Source organism: Ceratotherium simum, chromosome 5 (assembly GCF_057802395.1).
Source record: "Ceratotherium simum simum isolate JZ-2026a chromosome 5, ASM5780239v1, whole genome shotgun sequence".
Classification (NCBI taxonomy): Eukaryota; Metazoa; Chordata; class Mammalia; order Perissodactyla; family Rhinocerotidae; genus Ceratotherium; species Ceratotherium simum.
In genome coordinates, this window is record NC_141904.1 from 64000797 (window position 1) to 64021790 (window position 20994).

The 20994-nt window shown below is 39.8% G+C and overlaps 1 protein-coding gene across 2 annotated transcripts in view; it reads right to left on the reverse strand.

Moving 5' to 3' along the window:
* Positions 1–20994, reverse strand: part of ADAMTS9 (ADAM metallopeptidase with thrombospondin type 1 motif 9) — a 164339-nt gene that overhangs the window by 63611 nt on the left and 79734 nt on the right. For both annotated transcript variants that reach the window (XM_014793538.2, XM_004419896.3), the window contains exons 23-28: positions 19873–19992; positions 17133–17237; positions 16829–16996; positions 14665–14934; positions 9486–9647; positions 6886–7062 (exon numbers count right to left, since the gene is read on the reverse strand). In XM_014793538.2, the coding sequence (XP_014649024.2) occupies positions 6886–7062; positions 9486–9647; positions 14665–14934; positions 16829–16996; positions 17133–17237; positions 19873–19992 (1002 nt within the window). The remainder of the gene's footprint in view (positions 1–6885; positions 7063–9485; positions 9648–14664; positions 14935–16828; positions 16997–17132; positions 17238–19872; positions 19993–20994) is intronic.

Consider the following 20994-nt stretch of genomic DNA (forward strand, 5'->3'; position numbering starts at 1 on the left):
TTTCCATTTTTGCCTTCTCCTAAAAAGCATCAATCAAGCCTTGCCCTTTCAGCCCACTGCACACATAAACATTCTTTCTCCTTAACTGAACTTACTGCCACGATGAACTTGAACTCTGAGATGCACAGGAGGAGAGTTTGTTTTAACAGCTGCTTTTGCACTGAGGCCCTGGAGTTACTGCTCTCAAGACAGCTGGTTCTGATAGCCTCTCTTTTCACTGTCCCGTTTTTTCTAATGCCCAGCTGTCAGGGAACACCCACTGAAGTGTTCCAAAACAAAGGCACAAAACAGAAGAAAGACAAGAGAATGGTACTTTGATACAAGGGCAACATACATAGGGAACTCTTACATGCTAACATATGACTTTTCTCCCCAGTTTAATTTTTTAAGTTTATTGATTTCTTGGCTAGTTGAGTATTAATTGCTAGAGTATGCAGCTCTGGCTAAGAACAACAGCTTTGTAGGTTCAGCCTATATTATCTTCCATACTACTTCCCGCACACTCTTTTCCTGGCTGCCAATGTTCTATTTTACAGATTTCTGGAAAGGTAAGTTGTGGTCATTAAAACCATCCCTGAAAATGATCCCACTTTAGAGGAAACAACAACACGAAGCAAAGGTGGTGGTGTGGCAATCCACACATTCCAGATCTTTTTATTGATACCCATTAAATAACAAAGGGGAAAATGTACCTTGGCCACAACTTCCCACACTTGTGCGGAGGCTGAGGACCCGAGAGGGAGAGGCAGAAAGCCGGGCCCTCCACATATTCTGGCTCTCCCAGACCACTGAACTCAGGCCGGGGTCTAATGTAAAGGTGAAGAGAAGCATAGTCTCTGATAGGAGGTTTTTAAAGGTTCCATGGCATCAGCCAGGGAGAATTTATCACTGAAAAATGATTGGGCAATTGCACATTTAAAAGGAAAGATAGGATCGATAACTTATATTTATTGAACAAAGACAATTAGCAACCATGAAGATATACATATATATATATATACCTAATAGCAATTTGTATTTTTGTTTTTGTGGTTGTAGTGAGGCTTCTAGAGGAAAAAAAGTGTCAGTTCTTTAATTATGTGCATAGTTTGTTTTATTCGTTTAATACCAAATTTTCTCTTTCTCCACTAGAGTGAATAGCTTTGACTTGTTCATTGCTGTATCCTTAGCACCTAGAATAGTGCCTGGTCCACAGTAGGCACATAAAAAGTATTTGCTGAAAAATTAATGACTTTTTTTTTTTTAAAGAAATGACCCAAAGTTTTTTACTTCCTCCCCATAAAATAAATCTTCCTCAACTGCCTTCACTAATCAGGATTCGCTCTCAGCCAATTAGACCTGGACTCAACCTCTGCCTCCCACTCCACATTCCAAAGTTTCCGTTCCTTTCCATTCCAGAAGGGCAACTGGCTGACGTGAGCCAGCCAGAGGACCTACACTCCTCCTCAGGGTCTAATGACCCTCCCACCCCTGCTCCCACCACCTCTGGAGTTTTTTTTTTCCCCCCCAAAGCCCCAGTAGATAATTACATGTCATAGTTGCACATCCTTCTACCTGCTGTATGTGGGACGTGGCCTCAGCATGGCCAGAGAAGCGGTGCGTCCGTGCGCACCAGGGATCCGAACCCGGGTCGCCAGTAGTGGAGCGCGCGCACTTAACCACCAAGCCACGGGGCCGGCCAGGAGTTTTTTAAATTGTAAAAATAGAAATCCATCAAGCTATCACAAAATATCAGCTGTTAGAAGGCAGGAACAGAGTCTCTGATAGGCCTACAAACATAGTAAATACAGAAAAAAAAACCCAAAACCCAGCTATGTTTTCTCTCTAATGAAATAGATGCAGGCCAGTGTTTTGCTTGTTTTGAACACATTTGAGATGAGTGATTTATACAGTCTTAATCTACACTGAATTCAGGTAAACTTTGTCATTCCGTATGTCATAATGTTTTGATTCAAAAAGCTATCTGATTTTTTATACTCCATATTGACAAAAGCCAAATAATGTGTTTCTTATTTATTTTTAAAAAGGCACTTGCAGAATGTTTAAGATTTGTCTTCATTAGTAAAAAAATCTTATATTTATAAAAAAATGCATAGGGATTTAATGGGATATTCCGTATTGTCAAATCTTTATATTATCCTCCTAATCTGGCTAACATGATATCTATAAAATGAAAGAGAAAGATGTTTTGCCATTCCCTAAATATAACTAGCTGTTTGAAGTGTTCATAATTGCTGGCTATGGGAATTTACCAATAACAGTAATAAATTTGGATTTTCTGTTGTTGGAGACAAATGGACAATGTCAATATTAGCTAAATAAGGTTGAGGTTAGATGGAATTTGAGTTTTAGGCATGTCCTTTATTGAATATAAACACGAATTTAAAAAATTCATTCTGATCATGGGCTGCTTCTTTCTACCAAAATAAGCAGGATTAATATAGTCAGTATACCGACATTGAAGTCTTATCACTAGATTATCACATAGTCAGATGAATTCATAAAAAAACCTCCTTCATGGGGTAACATGGGGACTAAATGTGATGTGTATTTGCTTAGTGTGGCTTGGTACACAGTAAACACTCAGTAAGAGTTAGCAACCATCATCTGCTTTGGAGACGTTATCTTATGCAGCCCCTTGTAAAAAAATCTCAAACTCATATATTGTCTCCCTTATTTTGGTCCTTTCATCCTCAATTACCATAATAAACTACAGTGCAAAATGGAGGCTCAGTAGGGAATGTGGAACCAATAGGTACCTGGGGTCATCTTTATGATTAATAACTTTTTGAAAAGTGCCGGCTCTCTTAAAACTTCCAAGTTTATTGTGACAGTGTTTTCTCTAATAAGAAATGCTTTCTGAAATGTATTGCAGGTGAACAAATAACAAAATTGACCAATATTGTAAGTCTTTTACAGTTATCTGAACAGAAAGAATGAGGTGTGATCCAATTTATGCACATTAGGTTAGCTTTCTCCTGTACCTAGCTCCTATGTTCAGAACCATTTCTTCTAATCACTTGTTTTGTCTTCTGGCTATGTTTTATCATGACTACAAATTCAATAAATGGAGCATTCATATTTCATAGTTGAGACTCAATCAATCAGGACAACAGGATTAGAAAAGAAGAAAAAAACAACAAAATGTTAAGCCTCATATTTTTGTTTATATCACTAAGCATCATTTCCAATTCAGAAATATTTTTAAAAGTATCCCTTTAAAATACACATTTTAAACTATCTAATTACACAAAGCTTGCCACTGGCTACTCATATTTGGGAGAGGGATGGTACAGGTTGGAGGGGATTTACAAAATTAAAATATCTTTTTAGAACCAAAAGAAACATATACATGCCATTTCTAATTCACATCACCTATTTGCCTTTACAGTCTGCTGATAAACACTAATTTTAAACATTGTATATAAAATTAAATAACATGGAAAAAAATAAATATGCTTTATTATATAAACACATAGAAATCTGTACTGCTCAAAATATTCAGATAATACTAGGCTTGGCTGCTTAAAATTGTATTCAGAAAATATGGTAATAATATTTACAATCTTCATTTTTGCTAGAGATAGATGCAGTGAGGTGATAAAATACTGATGTCAGACATTTTCTCTTCCTACCTAGAGAAGCTGCAAACTTTAATATGAAAATGAGGTAGACACAAATTCATAAGTTGGCCAGGCAAAAACAAAAGCACATTTCCTTCGTGAGCTCATAAATTCTCATTATTCAGGTCGACAAGCATTATTTCAAAGCAAGGCTCAGAGAACACTTTTAGCTTTGTCATGAAAAACCCAAACAAGCAATTTCTCCTAAGGAGAACTACAGGCTCCCAAGAGGATCAACAAGCAGAGACACAGGGCAATGCAAAAAGGAAGGCTATAGGATCATCTTGGGTAGATGACATCACCTAGAAACCTTCTTTACTTTAACTATCTCGATGAATCAGCTTACTCTGGAACGCTGTGGATTTTTAACCTACTTTCTGCTGTCGTTTGACAGTATAGAGCTCTCCTTCAAATTTATCCCTTGAGCCACGGGATGCACGCATTCACTACTCAGTCTGCTCCTGGGACTGGCTGCAGGAGCCGACTGAAAGGCATATCAGCATAAGAACCTTATTTCAAAAACAAAACATTGCCAAGTAAGAGCGCAAGGACACATTAAAAAGAGGACAGAAAAGGCTGACTTTTTGGAGGACGTTTTTCGCAATCATAATTCTAAATCTGCGATGACTTGAGCCAGAACTAAGGGTCTAAAATGGGTACTTGAACCCTATGTTCACAGAAGCTTCATTGTAGAGACTCTGGAAGCCACGCTAACAGCGATTTGGAGTTTCTCTCCTAAGTATTGCTACTTGGCAACAATTGTTGAACTTAGGCTATCTCCATTTTGACCTTGGAAAAAGCCTACTCACACAGCAGCAGATGCTTCCCCCCAAGATCTCCAGCGAGGGAGTACTGGGGAGAGAAAGCAAGCAGCTCAAAGACTAATTGCTAGCCTTGGTCTCTAATAAATCTGGTTTGCTTTCTGTCGAAAGCAACGTGTTAGCACCTCAAATATACCTTTTGTTGTTAATTTCACTGTCAGATACAATGATGAAGCACCATAGAAGTGGCTTTATGGCTATTAACACAATTCATTGAGGTATGCTTAAATTTAGAATTACTAAGAAATTGTACCAAAGCATCCACAAAAATCAACCTAAAAGTAAAACCAAAATCCCCACAGTAAGAATCTGAAAGACTGCCCTTGCACACGTATATTTAAGTAATATATTACAAACGTATCTATTTAAATAAAATGCTTTTAATTTTTTTAAAATCACAATTAAAAGCCTTGCAGAAGTGACCGTGCTCCTAGACTGCAGAGGCATTTAAATATATATTAGAATAATGGTCACTTTATAAAGGCAGCATTAAAATCATATAGGCAGCAAAAATATTTTTTAAATCCATGCATTTGCTTCTGTGCATAACAGAGCATTAGAATCTTTCTTTCTCTTTTTCTCCATGCGTGTTTCAGAAAACTGTGTGCAGGCCTAAAAAGAACAACTACAATGAAAAAAACTTAGTCTTCAATTAAATTAATTAGCAGATCATATTTTAAATTTTAAGCATTTAAGCTCTTAAAATATCTGTGGGGGAAGGTGGTGATCCTGTGTAAAAAAATCTGAATTGTATATAGAAAGTGTTCAAGCGAGGGAATGCTGTGGAAAGTAATATAGGTATTGCATATAGTATTGTATATACAGTATATATAGTAGTATAGTATAGTATACTACTATAGTATACTATTATAGTATAGTAGTATAATATTATATATATAGTATATAATACTATATACAATATAAGTTATATTATTATATTATATATATACACACACACACCCCTTCTGAGGTTTTGGTCAAAATTAAAGAAACACAACTTCTTAGAGAGCTAGTAGACTTTCTAAAACATAACTCTGGTGTGGTGTTGCTGTTGGCTGAGTGAACAGGGTGAAAGCATCATGGGCTCAAGAGGGAAAATTTCATGAAAAATAATATGTTAATAGGTGACTTATGGACGTTGGGGATGTCAGAGGATGTTCCTGATATTCTAAGTTTATTTCTGATCTTTCTCAAAATGTTCATTTGGGAGGGTGCCAGTATTGCAGACAAAATGCTCTGGGTGAACTAAACATCTGACTCAGACTGACATTTCTTAAGTTCTTGCAGAAAATCCTTACAGCCCAGCTAAATAGTACCAGTTGAGATAATACTCTAAATTCTTCTAGATTTCTACTTAATACAAAGTACAGTGATTATATAGCTAGTGTTCTACCTGCGGACACAATCTTAGACACTGAAACCCTTGACTCTTAGAAGCGTCAACAGGTATTAGCCATGTCACTTCAGTTAATCTGCTCTTTAGCTGGTTTCAGGAATGGTTAAGACTTTTCCTCAGAACCGTATGGAATAAAAAAGTCTTCTCGATATGACTTAACATACTATTAAATTCAGCTTCAGTGCAATTAATGTATTTACAGGAACGTTTACTCTATTTACATGAAACAGCCCTAATGGTTCCACAGCTTATGGCACAACTTAGCCAAAGTACTGTTTTGACATAGCCACTCCGTCTGTTTGCCAACAGCTGCCCCAGAAGTTTGCATAGTATTTACAGTAGCAAACCTGTCTCACGATGTCAGCTAAGCAGACAGCAAAAGAAGCCCAGGACCAAAGCAAAAAATCGTCTCAAATGGGCTCCGTGTCTTGATGGAACACAGAGAACATTTCAGACACCTCGAAAGGCACCAGATCAGTGAGTCCACTGTTGGTCTTTTGCATTTTCCAAATGATTTCAGCCAATTTTGTGGGCATAGCCTTTGTGGTGATTGTGTTGAGAGCTGTACCCGAGTCACACAGAGGCAAATTGTAGTCACTGAAGAAAAAACTGCTTTGGCCTCAATAAGCAGGTATCATCCCAAAAAAGTCAAAACTACCATAGCTTGGAAAAGGAAAGAATGTCTGCTATTGAGTTGTCTGCTTAAATCACTTTTGAGCTTAATAACTACATGAAGTTATTTAGCCTAAAAAAAACACCAATACATATAGTCTGATTCTTCTAGGAAAGGAAGCTACTGCTTGGCATTGGCACCAGGCCAGTATGAGGTACACGTATTCTGTAAAGTCACCCTGGTAACATCATAAAAAATTAATTCTGTTGTATGTCAATATGAAGAAAATAACTGACTGTATATAGCACAGTTTCAGGGATGCCGTTGTGAGCACGACAATTATCTGTTGCAGAGGAGTACCCCAGAATACCTTGGAATTGGGTATGTTAGTTAGATAGTTTGGTTAACAAATATGAATAGTTAGGGCCGTACCGAACTCCAAGGGCCAGTACTCCATGCAGCGTCTTGAGGACAAGCATGTGTGTTACACTGCTCACGATCTGGAGGCTTATCAAGAATTTCACAGCTCAAATCTGGAAACCGTTCACCGTTGGACCGCTGACAGACCACCAGCCTCGTTCGCAAGCCTCCACCACACAGCTTAGTACACTGGAAAAGGGAAAGAAAGGCTGTAGTTACTTTAGCTGAACAGCCAGTGGCAAATTGTCTTTTCCCATAAGAAAAATTTCTTAGCCAAAAACTCTATTATGGCACTGGGCAAGGTAAGTCTCCAGAAGGAACGAAGCTGAATTAGCCAAAGGCATCTATACAACAGACTGGAGGCTCTACCTTAATGCTAGGTAGCATTTATTGAGTGCTTCCTCTTCATCCGTACTAAGTGCTCTACTATACATTAGCTCAGCAAGAGGAGAGTACAATTATTTGCCCAATTTTACATGGGGCAATTGAGCTTAAAAGAGATTAATTAACTTGATCAAGGTCAATTCAACAGCAAGTGTCCAGGATAAGATTACAGCCATTTCTTTGAGAGATACAAAACTAAAAATCAAACAAAAAACCAAAAATCCAAAAAACACCCAGTACCACATAAAGGAAATAATGACTTCGCTGTTTTTTTTCTGGCAACTTCTCAGAAGTTGTCACCAATCTTTGGTTATTCTGTGACTACAATCTCCATAGACCTTTAGGACGTTAAAATATTTTATGCTATCTCCGAATCTTAGGATAACTATGACCTTCCCCTAGGATGAATAAACAGTGTGGTGGGAATGTTGGATAAAGTTCTGACTCCTGGCTAGACCCAAACTTCTGAGGCAGGAACAAGTTGTATTTCTTGGACAGAACTGCCGTGCTCACATCCAGGAACACTGACATTCGGTCTCCCTGCTGCGTCAAGGCCAGATCTCCCACAGAATTTGGAATGGTCTGGTCCGTGCTGACAGCAAGCATCCCAGTGAATGCGTGTACTCTCTTGGCTTCAATTCAATTACAGAAGCTTAATCACAAGCCCCACAGGACAGAACTTTGAGAGCAGTTTTGGGAAACCCACAATACACGAGCCTCAAAGCCTGAATCCCTCTTCCTGCCTTTCAGCAAAGCCCGCCAGAATGATGTACTATCAACGAAAATCAACAAAAAATCTCCATTATGACTGCCTATGACTACTAGGTTACGTGTATGAAACTGTGAAATGTGGACACATGATTTCTGTTAGCCAGGAGTGTGGGCTAACGTGCCCATCCATCTCATTTGTCTTTTTCCCCCTCTTGGCACTGGGATCTCCAAGATGTTAATCCTCATGTTTTATTTTATAAATTTTACAGTCAAAACAGAACAACTCAACAAGCTTTAAATATGTGCTCTCCCTGTAGATTCAAGAGTAGAGAGATATAATCCTGGTTAATTAAACACAAAACAATAAACATCTAAGCCCTATACATAATTGTGGCTCAAAACTCCACTTAATAATGTTATTAATACTAATGATAATAATATTTATTTATTTTTTGGTGAGGAATATTGGCCCTGAGCTAACATACATTGCCAATCTTCCTCTTTTTGCTTGAGGAAGATTGTCACTGAGCTAACATCTGTGCCAATCTTCCTCCATTTTGTATGTGGGACGCTGCCACAGCATGGCTTGACGAGCAGTGTGCAGATCCATGCCCAGGATCCGAACCCGAGAACGCTGGGCCGCCGAAGTGGAGTGTGCGAACTTAATGACTACGCTACCTAGCCAGTTCCCAATATAGTTTTTTTTTATAATAGCAGTTAACTTTGATTGAAGGCTATGTGCTAGGCATTTGACATGCACTATCTCATATAATAGTCATGAATACTATGAAGTTGGTGCCATTACAATCCCCATTTATAGAAGAGGATATACAGATGTTTGGCAAAGTTACATTATATGCCAAGGCCACAAAGCTTATAAGAGTCAGGGCTGGGAATGGTACTCAATTTTTTCTAGTCCAAATACTCTATTGCCCTTCATTAGTCATAGCAGGCAACTCTTAAATAAGGTAACAGCTGGAGAATTTCATTATTTGAGAATATACAGCTAATTATTCACTTCCATGTTTAAAATGCATCACCTTTGATAGGACTAATAGCACCTATTCATTATGGTTTCATCAGGGACTTGAAATATTGGGAGACATTATGCCATGAACAAGAGTGCATTACAAACACCCCAAAACTATGAAGAAGATCGCAAAATTTCCATTGACTAACTTAACACGTATTCTAAATCACTTGAAAAGTGTCCATTGTTTTTTAAGTGTCCGTTTGTCAATCAGGAGAGGTTAACAGACAACTTAAATGAGCATTTATCCGCATTCTTTCCTAATTTTCCTCTCCCATGTACTTAAGCTGTCTCTAAATGCTAATAAATGTACTTTTAATATAGTCCAGAATTAAGTCAGGTCTCCTACTTAATCTCAAATCAAGAAGCTTTAACTAGAGCTAGTTCTTCTTCCTTAAAAAAAAACTACAAACAATGCACAGTTTGGTTGGCAAAATTACTCTGTGTTTTTTTCCAGAGGACGTATAAATGGACAGTTCACTCTCACCTCTCCCCAGTTGCCATAAGCCCACTGAGGACAAGGGCCAGATTCGCAGGCTCTTTGCTCATCGGGTTTTATTCTCTCCACACAGTCGTTTGCAGTGTATCCGTTCTCATCCTGACACACAACCACACGCCGCTGGGACCCACCGGCACAGGTACTGGAACACTGAACACACCAGGTATCAGTCAACAGGTTAATCCCCACCTCCATCTCCATATTAGGGACACACAAACCAGCTGGTTGAACGGTCAGAGACAAACGTGACAGAAACCATTCTCAAGTCTTCCACAATAGACAGAAAGCAATTGAGAGAACTTCCCTTCCGTGGGGTTGTTGAATGTACACGTCTGGACATAGCTGGAAGGCAGAAACACGGCTTCTCCTTTCTATGCTTTAGGTCCTCAGTAGGTGTTCAATAAATGCCTAATGAGTGAAAATGGCTTGTGATTTCCAAAGTGGTCCTATTTACTGTCCTCCTTTAGCCCCTGCATCTCTGAGAGGTCCCCAGGTGCTGACTGACACCCCAGTCTATTGAGAAATTCTTTTCTTTTCAAAACTCCAAGTGTTTATTTGACTTCCCTTTCAACACAGAGGTCAAATTACATGCTTAATGAATTGCCAGTTGTTGAAATTAAGCTTCCATATTAACTCACTCAATTACCCGAGGAAAACCATCATGGAATGTCACTTAGACATTATTTCCTCGCAGGGAATGTTCCCTTCTCTCCCTTCACAATAGCTTCTACTTCAGTGGCTAATGGCAACAAGATTTGTTTTCTTTCTTTATTTTTATTCCCCAGTGAATGTAACTGAATTCCATAATTCTCCTCCATCTGAGGAGAAACCTCTCCTCAGATGCTCTTTCAGTCAAGCGATCCCTCTCATGGCTGCCATAGATTTATATTTGCATTTCAGCTGATTTCCCACATAAGCTTCTCATAGCTCTCTTATTTATCTACATCTTGAGTGTTTTCTTCTTTCCATAAATTCCTTATCTTTTGAAACCCAATGTGTTTGCTAGTATCCTTCACTCTGACCCTTAACTTGTAAAATCAGTTTGCCTGTAAAATACCCATCCAGTCCTCAGAGCAATGCAATTCCCACGAATTATCAAGTCTCAAACTGCATTTGCAACAATGTTTTGAGTTCCGGGTTCTGATGGCTGATTGGTGCTTTCTATCAAACCCCAGCTCAAACCAATGTTCTTCCAAAATACTTGCAAATCCTGCTTCTTGCTGCTCAGCTTCTTCCATACAAAGAGGTGAATATATTTTTTTCCTTATTGCATTGGACCCCAGTTCAATTTCCCTGCCTATGCTGGTCAAATTATGAGTGATTTTAAAATATATTGGGTTTAATTTTAAAATGTAGAGCAGAAAAATAGATTTATGAATTCTGTCTGAGAAAATATTTAGGTAATTTTTGATTTACAAAAATTCTACCTCTATTCTCTGAGGGTTCTGGTATACTTACTCAAAACTTGAAAATATTTGTTTTCTACTTTTAAACAGCTTAGTACATAATAAAAAAACACGGAGAACTATTTTTTTTTTTTTCTGAGGAAGATCAGCCCTGAGCTAACATCCATGCCAATCCTCCTCTTTTTGCTGAGGAAGACCGGCTCTGAGCTAACATCTATTGCCAATCCTCCTCCTTTTTCTCCCCAAAGCCTCAGTAGATAGTTGTATGTCATAGCTGCACATCCTTCTAGTTGCTGTATGTGGGACGCGGCCTCAGCATGGCCGGAGAAGCAGTGCGTCAGTGCGCGCCCGGGATCTGAACCCGGGCTGCCAGTAGCGGAGCGCGTGCACTTAACCGCTAAGCCACGGGGCTGGCCCTGAGAACTGTTATTTTAATTGGCTTTGTTTGGAGACCAGAATTTAAAATGTTGAGAAGGACCTTCCATATTGTAAATAGATTTGGAATATATAATTTCCCTCTTGAGCTTTTCCCTTGATAATACAATCTTGTATTATTTCTTTATTATGTCATCTGTGAGCATTATTGCCCCAATAAAATGATAAGCTCCTTGAGGGAGGGCTCAGTGTCATAACTTGTGTTTCTATTAGCTCCCTTACCACTGGTCACAGGACTTATTGCCCGGCCCAATTCAAATTTCTGGAAGCAACAGCTTTATAAACCACATGCTACCCTCCCTTCAATACGGCTGACTGGAGCAAGGATGGACACCTGATCCAAGGCCAACTAATCCATTGGCTGCCCAGTGACCAATCAGATGCTTCCTACTAAGAATCTGACCAAAGAGATGGAGATAGCGTTAGCTGGGGCCAAGCAATTGAACTGCATGGTCTTGAACTTGCCCTGCACAGTTCTGAACCCATGGTTGTCTTGGGTCTTTATATTTCCATAGACAGGTGAAGTGTTGTATGTAATCTTTCTCCAGGTCCAATTTTGCCATTTTTTGATTAACAGGGATTCTTAGTACAATTCCTATGTTGCAGAAGTTCACTCTGAACTTCTTTTGTTAACAATTTTCCTGTCCTCTTTAGATGACATATTTTCCTAGGTAAACATTTCTTTGAACAAACCCTGCACTTATCATCCACAGTGGACAAAACAAGAGAGGATGGCCTTTAGAGAAGCAAGAGGTGATGGACGTCTGTTTTTCTTACCTGCCTAGCATACTTCCCCTTACGTCTGGCAGTCCAGTTCTCCTTTAAGGAACCATTCCTCCCCCAGTGGATGCCACCTTGGTGGGACTGTCTATTAAGATACTCTGCCGTCCCCAGTTAAGGAGCGGACATGAGGAACAAACTGGGCCAATCAGACTTTCCTGGGAATTTGAATCCTGAATGGAGTAATTCAAGGGTGGTTGAAAGCTGAAAAGGATTCATTAAGATAGAAACTCCTTAAAGAAATTATCCTTTAGTTACTGCTCCATCTAGATCAAGGGTTGTCAAACCACAGCCAGGGGACTGAATCTGGCCTGCCACCTGTTTTTATAAGCAAAGTTTTATTAGAACACAGCCATATCCACTCATTTATGTATTGTCTATGCCTACTTTTGTGCTACAACGGCAAAGCTGGTTAGTTGTGACAGAGACCGTATGGTCCACAAAGCTGAAAATATTTATTATCTGGCCCTTTGCAGAAAAGACTTGTCAACTCCTGAGCTAGATCCCTGAAGATGCTCTGGTCTCCGTCTCTACTGGGGCTAAAGGAACAGTTTTGTTGGTTTGTTTTGCTTGCACTTGAAAGAGTCAGTTTCCTTTCTTTTGCTTGCAACCAGAGACCTCTAATTGCTAACACACAGAAAACCTCACGCAGGGTTCAATTTTACGCAGAGTTCTACTATAAAATGACGTTATTACTCCAGGTTCCTCTGCGAACTTTAGATTCCCATTCTCTAGTGTTTATGAGTCTTTGCTGCCTTTCCTGCCATGGGAGGCAGGAAGACCACGTACAGTTGGTGTACCACACCATGCAACGATGCACGTACATCCCGCACACTCCTGGGAGTAGGTCAGGCACGTCCAGCCAGGACTGAAAAATCACATTGTCCAGCTCCAGCCTCACTTAACTTAGAAAAAAAATCTCCAAACAAAAAACAGGCACAATGGGGAAAAGAATGGTGTTGCCCATTGCTGCAAAAAGGTTACCTAATCCTCCCTAATTGGGAACTCTGCCCAAGGGCAGAATCATTCAATCCTAAAAGAATGCATCATCACCAAAGGTAGTCCTAAATTAGAATAGCTTTAAAATGTTTTTTTTAAAAAAAGTTCTAGTGCTATCATTAGAATACACATGTGAGTTTTGAATTTTTCCAACCAGAAAAATCGTGGCACACTCAGTTGATCACTCTTTAATGAATCAAGAGTTGACATCTCTTGATCCCCTTTAATTTCTCAGAACCAAAAACTCTTCTAACCCAGGGGAAGGAAGCCTCCAAGTGGGAAGCAAGCGAGGAGAACAAGATGCGGAAGGTCCCGGGCAGCTTGGCAGCTGTTCTGCATACAACCAACACTTGCAGTGGGTGAAAATGCTTAGCAGCTAATCAGTATTCACAGGAAAGTAAATCGAACTGACTGAAACTTAACCACGGTGGGAAACAGCTTCTTTCTAATGCTTTTTAGTTCAGAAATCACTAAACACAATCAGCAGCACTAGAAGGAAACTAATAGTAAACAATTAAAAAGAAGACCCCAGAGTGACTGGTAAACACCTAACTCCCCACACCTGCCCTGGGTCCCCTGGGTGCTGCCTTACCCCTCCCTGCAGTTCCATTAGACGTGTCCAGAATTCCACAACATAATTAAGTTTTGGAAAATTATTTAGTAAAACATTGAAAACATTCAAAAGCATATTTTTCCTTTCCATATTAAATATCTTTTCAAAGTCTTCCTAATTTGAAGGACAATGATAATGATAATAAGGATAATTGTTGACATTTAATAAGTTCTCACTCTGTGGCAGGCCGAGTGCAAAGCACTTTATTTGCATCATTGCATTTAATTCTTACAACAACCCAGGAAAGCCAGAATTATTGTTAACTTTGTTTTACAGATGAGGAAACTGAGGCTCAAAGAGGAGAGGGGACCTGCCAAAGACCCCCAGATTTGGAAGTGCCGGTCCCTGGATCAAACAGAGGCGTCTTCCCACAGAGCCTGTGCTGATAACCGTTAGGTTATGGTACTTCTCCCTCAAGCACAGACTACCTAGACTAGTGTTCCCCTCCTCAATCCAGGACAATTATCTACTACTACAAATGACACAGCAACAGTGCCACTTTGACCCTGCACTCATCTGGAAAATAGCAAGACGGAAAATGACTTTCATTAAGAGCTCCCTTTCAGAAAAGTTCCTTTGCCCTTTTAATTTCCCTCCAGGTAAGAACTGCTCTGCGGCTCCAGGATCAATCATCATGGCCTTCACAATACCTTCCAGTAGGCCACCTGATCATGGCACCCAAAGTGACACCTCCTCCTCCACCCAGCAGGGAAGTTAAGGTAGCTTATAGGTGTGTGCAGACAGCATCGTGTGACACCTTTTCAGGGACTGCAATTACCCCATTATGGTTGACCCCAAACAAATAAAAATGCACAATGTCAATCCCTTGTGAGAAAAAACGCTCCAAAGGTATTTCTAGTCTGTCTCCCTACAAATGCTGCCTCAAGTGAAAGAGAAGAAAACAAATTAGGGAAAGACCTCAGTGAATACTCACTGCTCCCCAGGGGCCAGTCCTCCACTGGTTTCCACCAAGCACGTGGGTGCGGCCAGGGCTAGCGCTCCTGGGACGATAATCCTCGTTTTGGAAAGGGTGCTGAGCCAGCCCACTGTCTGGGGTCCGCTGAGGGCATGGTGACATGGAACAGTCCTGGTCGGTTTCTGGGATATAATCTGGGTCGCACTCACTCTGATCGATCACATGGTCACTGTAGTTAACACACACCACTTGCCGAGTTGCCCTACCTTGCCCACACGTCACGGAGCACTATGTTGAACGTTCAGAAAGAGAAAGGGTCAGTAATTTGGCAGTCATAAATTCATGTATGTGCATTTTCTGTAAATGGCCCGCCACTCACCCACATGCTCAGGCCAAAACCCTTGGCGTCATCCTTGCCTCCCTTTTCTTCCCACCCCACAGCAATTTCATCAAGAAATTCTGTCAGCTAACTATTCAAAATATACCCCTAATCCAGCTGCTTCTCACCATCTCCAACATCACCTCCCTAGTCCAAGCCATCACCTCCCCAGTCTAAGCCAACACCTCACCAGTCTAAGCCATCACCTCCCCAGTCTAAGCCATCACCTTCCCTTGCCAGGACTATTGCAATGGCTTTTCAGATGGGCTCCTGATTACAATCTTAATGTCCCCCATCCAAGTCCATTATCCACATATCACAAACCACGACCCTTGCAAAAAAAAGTCCAATCATGTCATTCCCTCCAGCGACTTCCCAATTCACTCTGAATAACGCCAAAGGTCCTTACTCTGACCCTTTATGATGTGGCCACTGGCTACCTCTTTGACTCATCCCCTATCACTCTCCACTCACTGCGCTCCAGTCACAGTGGCCTTATGGATGTTTCTTTAGCACGCCAAGAATACTCCTATCTCAGAGTCTTTGCACCTGCTGGACCTTTTGCTGAACCACATGGGTATCCACGTGGCTCACTCCCTCACTTCATTCAAGTTCTGCTCAGTGCAATGTCGGGCCTTTTCTGACCACCTTGTCCAAAAGCACATCCCATCTTTCTCTACGCCATTACTCTGCTTGACTTTTTTCTATTACTTATCAGTATCTGTTGCTGTATGTCTATTTCTTTATTTGTTCACTGACTGGAATCTCCATTGGAATAATCTCCATGAAGGCAAGGACATTATTATTTGTTGTTCACTGATCTTTCTACAGTAAGCTTTCACAAACAGCTGGTGAATAGATATGTATCAGATAGATGAATGGGTGGATGATGGATAGATAGTTGGATGGATGGATGTTTGGAGACTCAAGGCATGAGAGTAAGATTATCTACTATTTACTGAGCACTTATTTTGTGCTAAGCACTTAACATATATAACGTCAAATAATCCTCACGATAACCTTATAAAGTAGGTATTCTTCTTGGTCTTCTTTTAAGAGCAGAAGAAATGAAGGCTTAAGGACTTTAACCAGACAGTTCAAGGTCATACAGCCAGTAACTAAGTCAAGGTCTGGATATTTACACGACTCTCTTTGAATCCACTTCTCAAATTTCATTTCTGTGTTATGATATTTATTGAGATATTAATCTCCATTTTCCTTATGACATCTCCTCAGCTATCCAAAGCTTTATATTTCCTGGACTCTGGGGTTTTTGCAAGATGGAAAGCAGGAGCTGCCTGAAGATAAAGGTTTTTCTACTTTTATAAAAGCCCACAGATGGTGCTTGGTATGCTAGGCTGAGTCCACAGCACTAGATGAGTATTTCCCTTGGCAGGGAAGCCAAGAGCCACTGGGCTTCAAGGGGACCACAGGATGCTGGAGGCACCCAGATTCAAACTAAGAGGCCCTCTCCTTACTCACCCCCTTCTCCCTGCCATGTTTGGTACTCTACAAGCCTACCACATTCTGGTCTGACTCAATTAAAACTGAGTTTTCCAATCAACCCAACAGGATAGGGGCATAAGTAGTTTGTAAGTTGATTTACACATCTTCAAAATTGTCCACTTCTTGCACATCTGGCTAAGATTCATACCAGCTGCACATGTGTGGAGCAGAAGAATTTAAATCACAAACTCAGTCCAATTCTAAAATAGTACCCATTGAGCTCAGGGACCTGCCACCAGTCATCCCTCTTAGACTTCCCTCAATCTTCTCCCAATTCCAAAGAATTCACTTGCTTACAGAGCTCCAGTCCAAAGCCTTCCACTGCCCACAGGGGGTCACAGAACATTCCTCCTTTGCCACTGGTCGAGGCAGGGTCGCACAGGCGCTCTCGTCAGCCACAGAGCCATCCTCGTCCCGGCAGCTGACATATCTCATCCGGGTACCTTTTCCACAAGTGGCTGAGCACTGGGTGTTGGAGTAAAATAATGCAGAAATGTTATCTGAAACGATCGCTCACTGGTCAGTAACCCACTTTCTATAGTCACGTTGAGAACATCTGCCTCCCTTCCGCCCTCTCTACTTCTTCCATTCTATTTCTTACTGGAGTCCAAGACCCAAATCGCCACTGGGTTCTCGGTGTACCGTGTATGCTTCTCCTTGCCCCTGGGGCAACTGGGGGAGGGTGACAAGACGGTAATTCACAGTCCTGGATGTGAGAGAGGGGGAAGGAAGCAAAAGTTACCTTTAAGTCAATGCACACTTTAACGGTCATGGCATAAAAAAATATAAGGGCTAAGAATTCCAAGGCCTCAGATTGCTCTGTGATTCTGGGCAAATCACATGACATCGCTCAGCCTCAATTTTTTCAGCTGTAAAATGGGATATAATCTGAGTCACTTTGTGGGTGCCTTGATACAGGGCAGGGGTCTACTTAATGATTTTTAATACCATATTTATTTACCTGTTCATGCGTAAAAAGAAAAATATTGTAAAATGGCAGATAAATTGGGAAAGAGCAGGGTATCATTTAAAAATGATCAACTGTAAATTTTTTAAAATTGTGAAGGCCAAAATTCTGTTCTCACGTTTCAATTAGTTTCCTAATCATGAACTTGCTTTTCGAGTTTACCAAAAGATAACTCCTAAGTCCCTGAAGGTCAAATCTAGATATAAGAAGTATATTCAATATCCCAATGCCTAAATTTATATAACACCCCTCAGTCACTCAGAGGAAATCCCTATAACGAATTGAGGCCATCCGTGTGTAGATAATATTCTCAGATTTACAAATGGGAAATCAGAAGTACACACCTGCTTACAATCATTCTCAGCCTCAGTGGTTAGCAAATGTTCTTTGATTAAATACATACCCATTAAATGCCTAAGATGTGCCGGGCATGGTGCAAAGTGCTGGGGGCTCGGTGCTGATTCACTGACTGATGCAGCCTGGACTTTAGGGAGCTTACACACTGAATGGGAAATTCTGTTACTTTCCTCCAGACCTTGCCTATTCCTCTGCCCATGGTCCAAAGAGCCACAGGGAACTTTTCAGACAGTGAAGAAATCATTCATAAGTTGCAACTATGGTAGCAGTCTTATAGTCCAATGGATATTATAGAATAACTTAGAGAGAAATATATGTTTGGAATCTGTAAGGGAGTTGCTACGTCCTCACTGCATGATTGCTTAGATGTAACAGCTAACACTTCCCAGGCATTTATCATGTGGGGCTTTGGAACATTTCAATAAAGTAATAAAGATGACACGAGTCACAACCGGTGTTTGCTTAATTGATCAGTGACAACAACATGAACAATGCTGCCATATTCATTTACTTTTTTGACACTCTTCATCCATCAACAGGACACGTTGAAATGCAGCAGACTGAGGGCACACAGAACAAGGCACGACAATGGCCAGATGGGGCCTTAGAGCGTGAATGCTAGGCAGAGTCTGAGTTCAAATCCTGTCCTCAGCAATTAGCAAAGCTGGTATGCAAACCCAAGTCTTCTCTTTACATATGCCCTTTACATAAATGATGCCAAAATCAAGGCCCATGTAGAGTAGTGTGCTGGTCAATGGTTATCAACTAGCTTTCTTGAGAAAAAAAGTGTGCATGTGTGTGTAGATATGTATGTATACACATACACGCATATATTACATGCACATACATACCTATATATGTGTGTTTGTTTATTATAAATTTTACTGATATAAATGATATGTAGCACAGAATTCACAAATAATAAAATACACAATTCTTTATTTTAAATTCCATCTAGCCAATTGATTCTCACAGAATACTTTTGTTGATTTTTTGCTGAACTCGTGAATCTGTTGCCAACTATGGTTGTAATTGCTGGACAAGTGTAGTTCTGACATGAATGTTAGTTGATACTTTGTTTACATTTAAAAGTAAAACAATGAAGACATGTGTCAGAACTTGACTCATTCACCAATGACGTGAAGGATTTCTTTGCTGAACCAGATAATAACTTTTAAATACCGGAAAAATATTTCCTTAATTTTTGTGTTATTCACAATGTAACAGCTACACTCTTTTAAATTTAATCTGCATTATTAACACTTAACGTTTTCTCCATCACTTTCTTAAGTCAAAACAATCAATAAAACAATAAATTAAACCCTGAATTATAGCATTTGCTGATTTCTGTGGTGTAACTACTCTCACCATGGCCAACCTGATGTCAATGAACACAGAGTTGGGAAGAGATGTGCAGTAGCTCACATTAGATAGTATTTCCACCATACAGACACATACAAATGTAAATAACCACAAGAGCATAGATAATCGCAAAATAATTAGAAAGTGATAAGTTTTGAGTATTTATCAACTTAGTTTTTAATATCATCTATTTAATGATAGGCTTATATTCTCAATTTTTAATAATGGCTATTTTTAACAACTAGCTTGCAAAATTCCTGAAAATTTACCAATCATCTCTTATGAGCTAGAACAAGCCAGCTTCAGCACACTGCTGCCTGAACATATGACATTATTTGCTGAACCCTACATTGAAATAATTTTAAAAAATCCGAGTTTAAGAAAACAAGATGAAACAATCAACATTTGCCATCCAATAAGAATCAAATTCAAACCTACATACATTCCAAATAACTAGAGAAAAACAAAACCAGTACATCAAAATATTCAACTCCAAATGTAATAAATAAGTAAATCCGAAACAATTTAGTTAATCAACTGTTTTCTCTACCTACATACTTACCTATGAAAGGACTTCAATTTTGACTGAACTACTGGGAAATTTTGGCATCTTATTGCCTGAAGCCAATAACTGAGTTGGAGGAAGAAGACTTACCTGGGTATCAGTTGGTTTAGTGGCTGCATTACAGTCATTGTCATCCACCACTGACATATAAGTCCCAATGATGCATTTCACTGCTCTTAGCTGGTATCCCTGTCCACAAGTGACACTGCACTGGGGGAAAGAAAGAAAACAAAAAGTACAATTCAGAAAATTTTCTCTTTCCTTTACTTTCTCCATAACATTCTACAAGAGAAAAAAATATTTCCATAATAGTGGGCTAAAGGGCTAGCACCCAAAGAAATTAGATAAAAGTGGGCAATCCTATTCTGGACAAATTATATTGATCAGTTATCATGATGACGCCTGCAATTATATTTCTACCTCCCATTGGAATTATACTTGTAGGAGTTCAACTCCTTGGCTGTGAAATCCTGGAAGGAGGGGCGTGCATTTCAATCATTTTTACATCTTTCACACTATACCTAGCAGAGTGCTGTGGCTAAAATAGGTACTTAACAGAGTTCTGTGACCTTATTTGATTTCTGGCAAAGTTTCCTAAAGAAGTAATCAGAATTTGCGTCAATATTTTTGCACAAGAATAGTCTTTGCAATATTATTTATAAAAGGCAAAATATTAGAAACCAGCTAAGTATGCAATAATCAAAAGTTAGTTAAATGCACCATGGCATACAGGTCATAAAGTGGCATACAATGTAGCCACTAAAAGACTAATTGTTAGATTTAAAAAGCAGTCTAGGGGCTGGCCTGGTGGCATACTGGTTAAGTTTGCATGCTCTGCTTCGGTGGCATGGGGTTCGCAGGTTTGGATCCCAGGTGCAGACCTACATACCGCTCATCAAGCCATGCTGTGGCGGCATCCCATATACAAAATAGAGGAAGATTGGCACAGATGTTAGCTCATGGCCAATCTTCCTCACCAAAAAAAAAAAAAAAAAGAAGAAGAAGAAGTCTAAAAAACAATAAGTAGAGGTAGTGATGTCATGGAAATGGCAGATGAGGGAGCTCCAAGAATCGATCCCTCCACTGAAGCAACCATTAACCTAGCAAAAGTGGCAGAATCAACTTTTTTGGAACTCTGGAATCAAATAAAAAACTTATAGCAACTAGGTGAGTGCTTAATGAAGAAAGAAGCTGCAAAATTTCAGTAAGAAA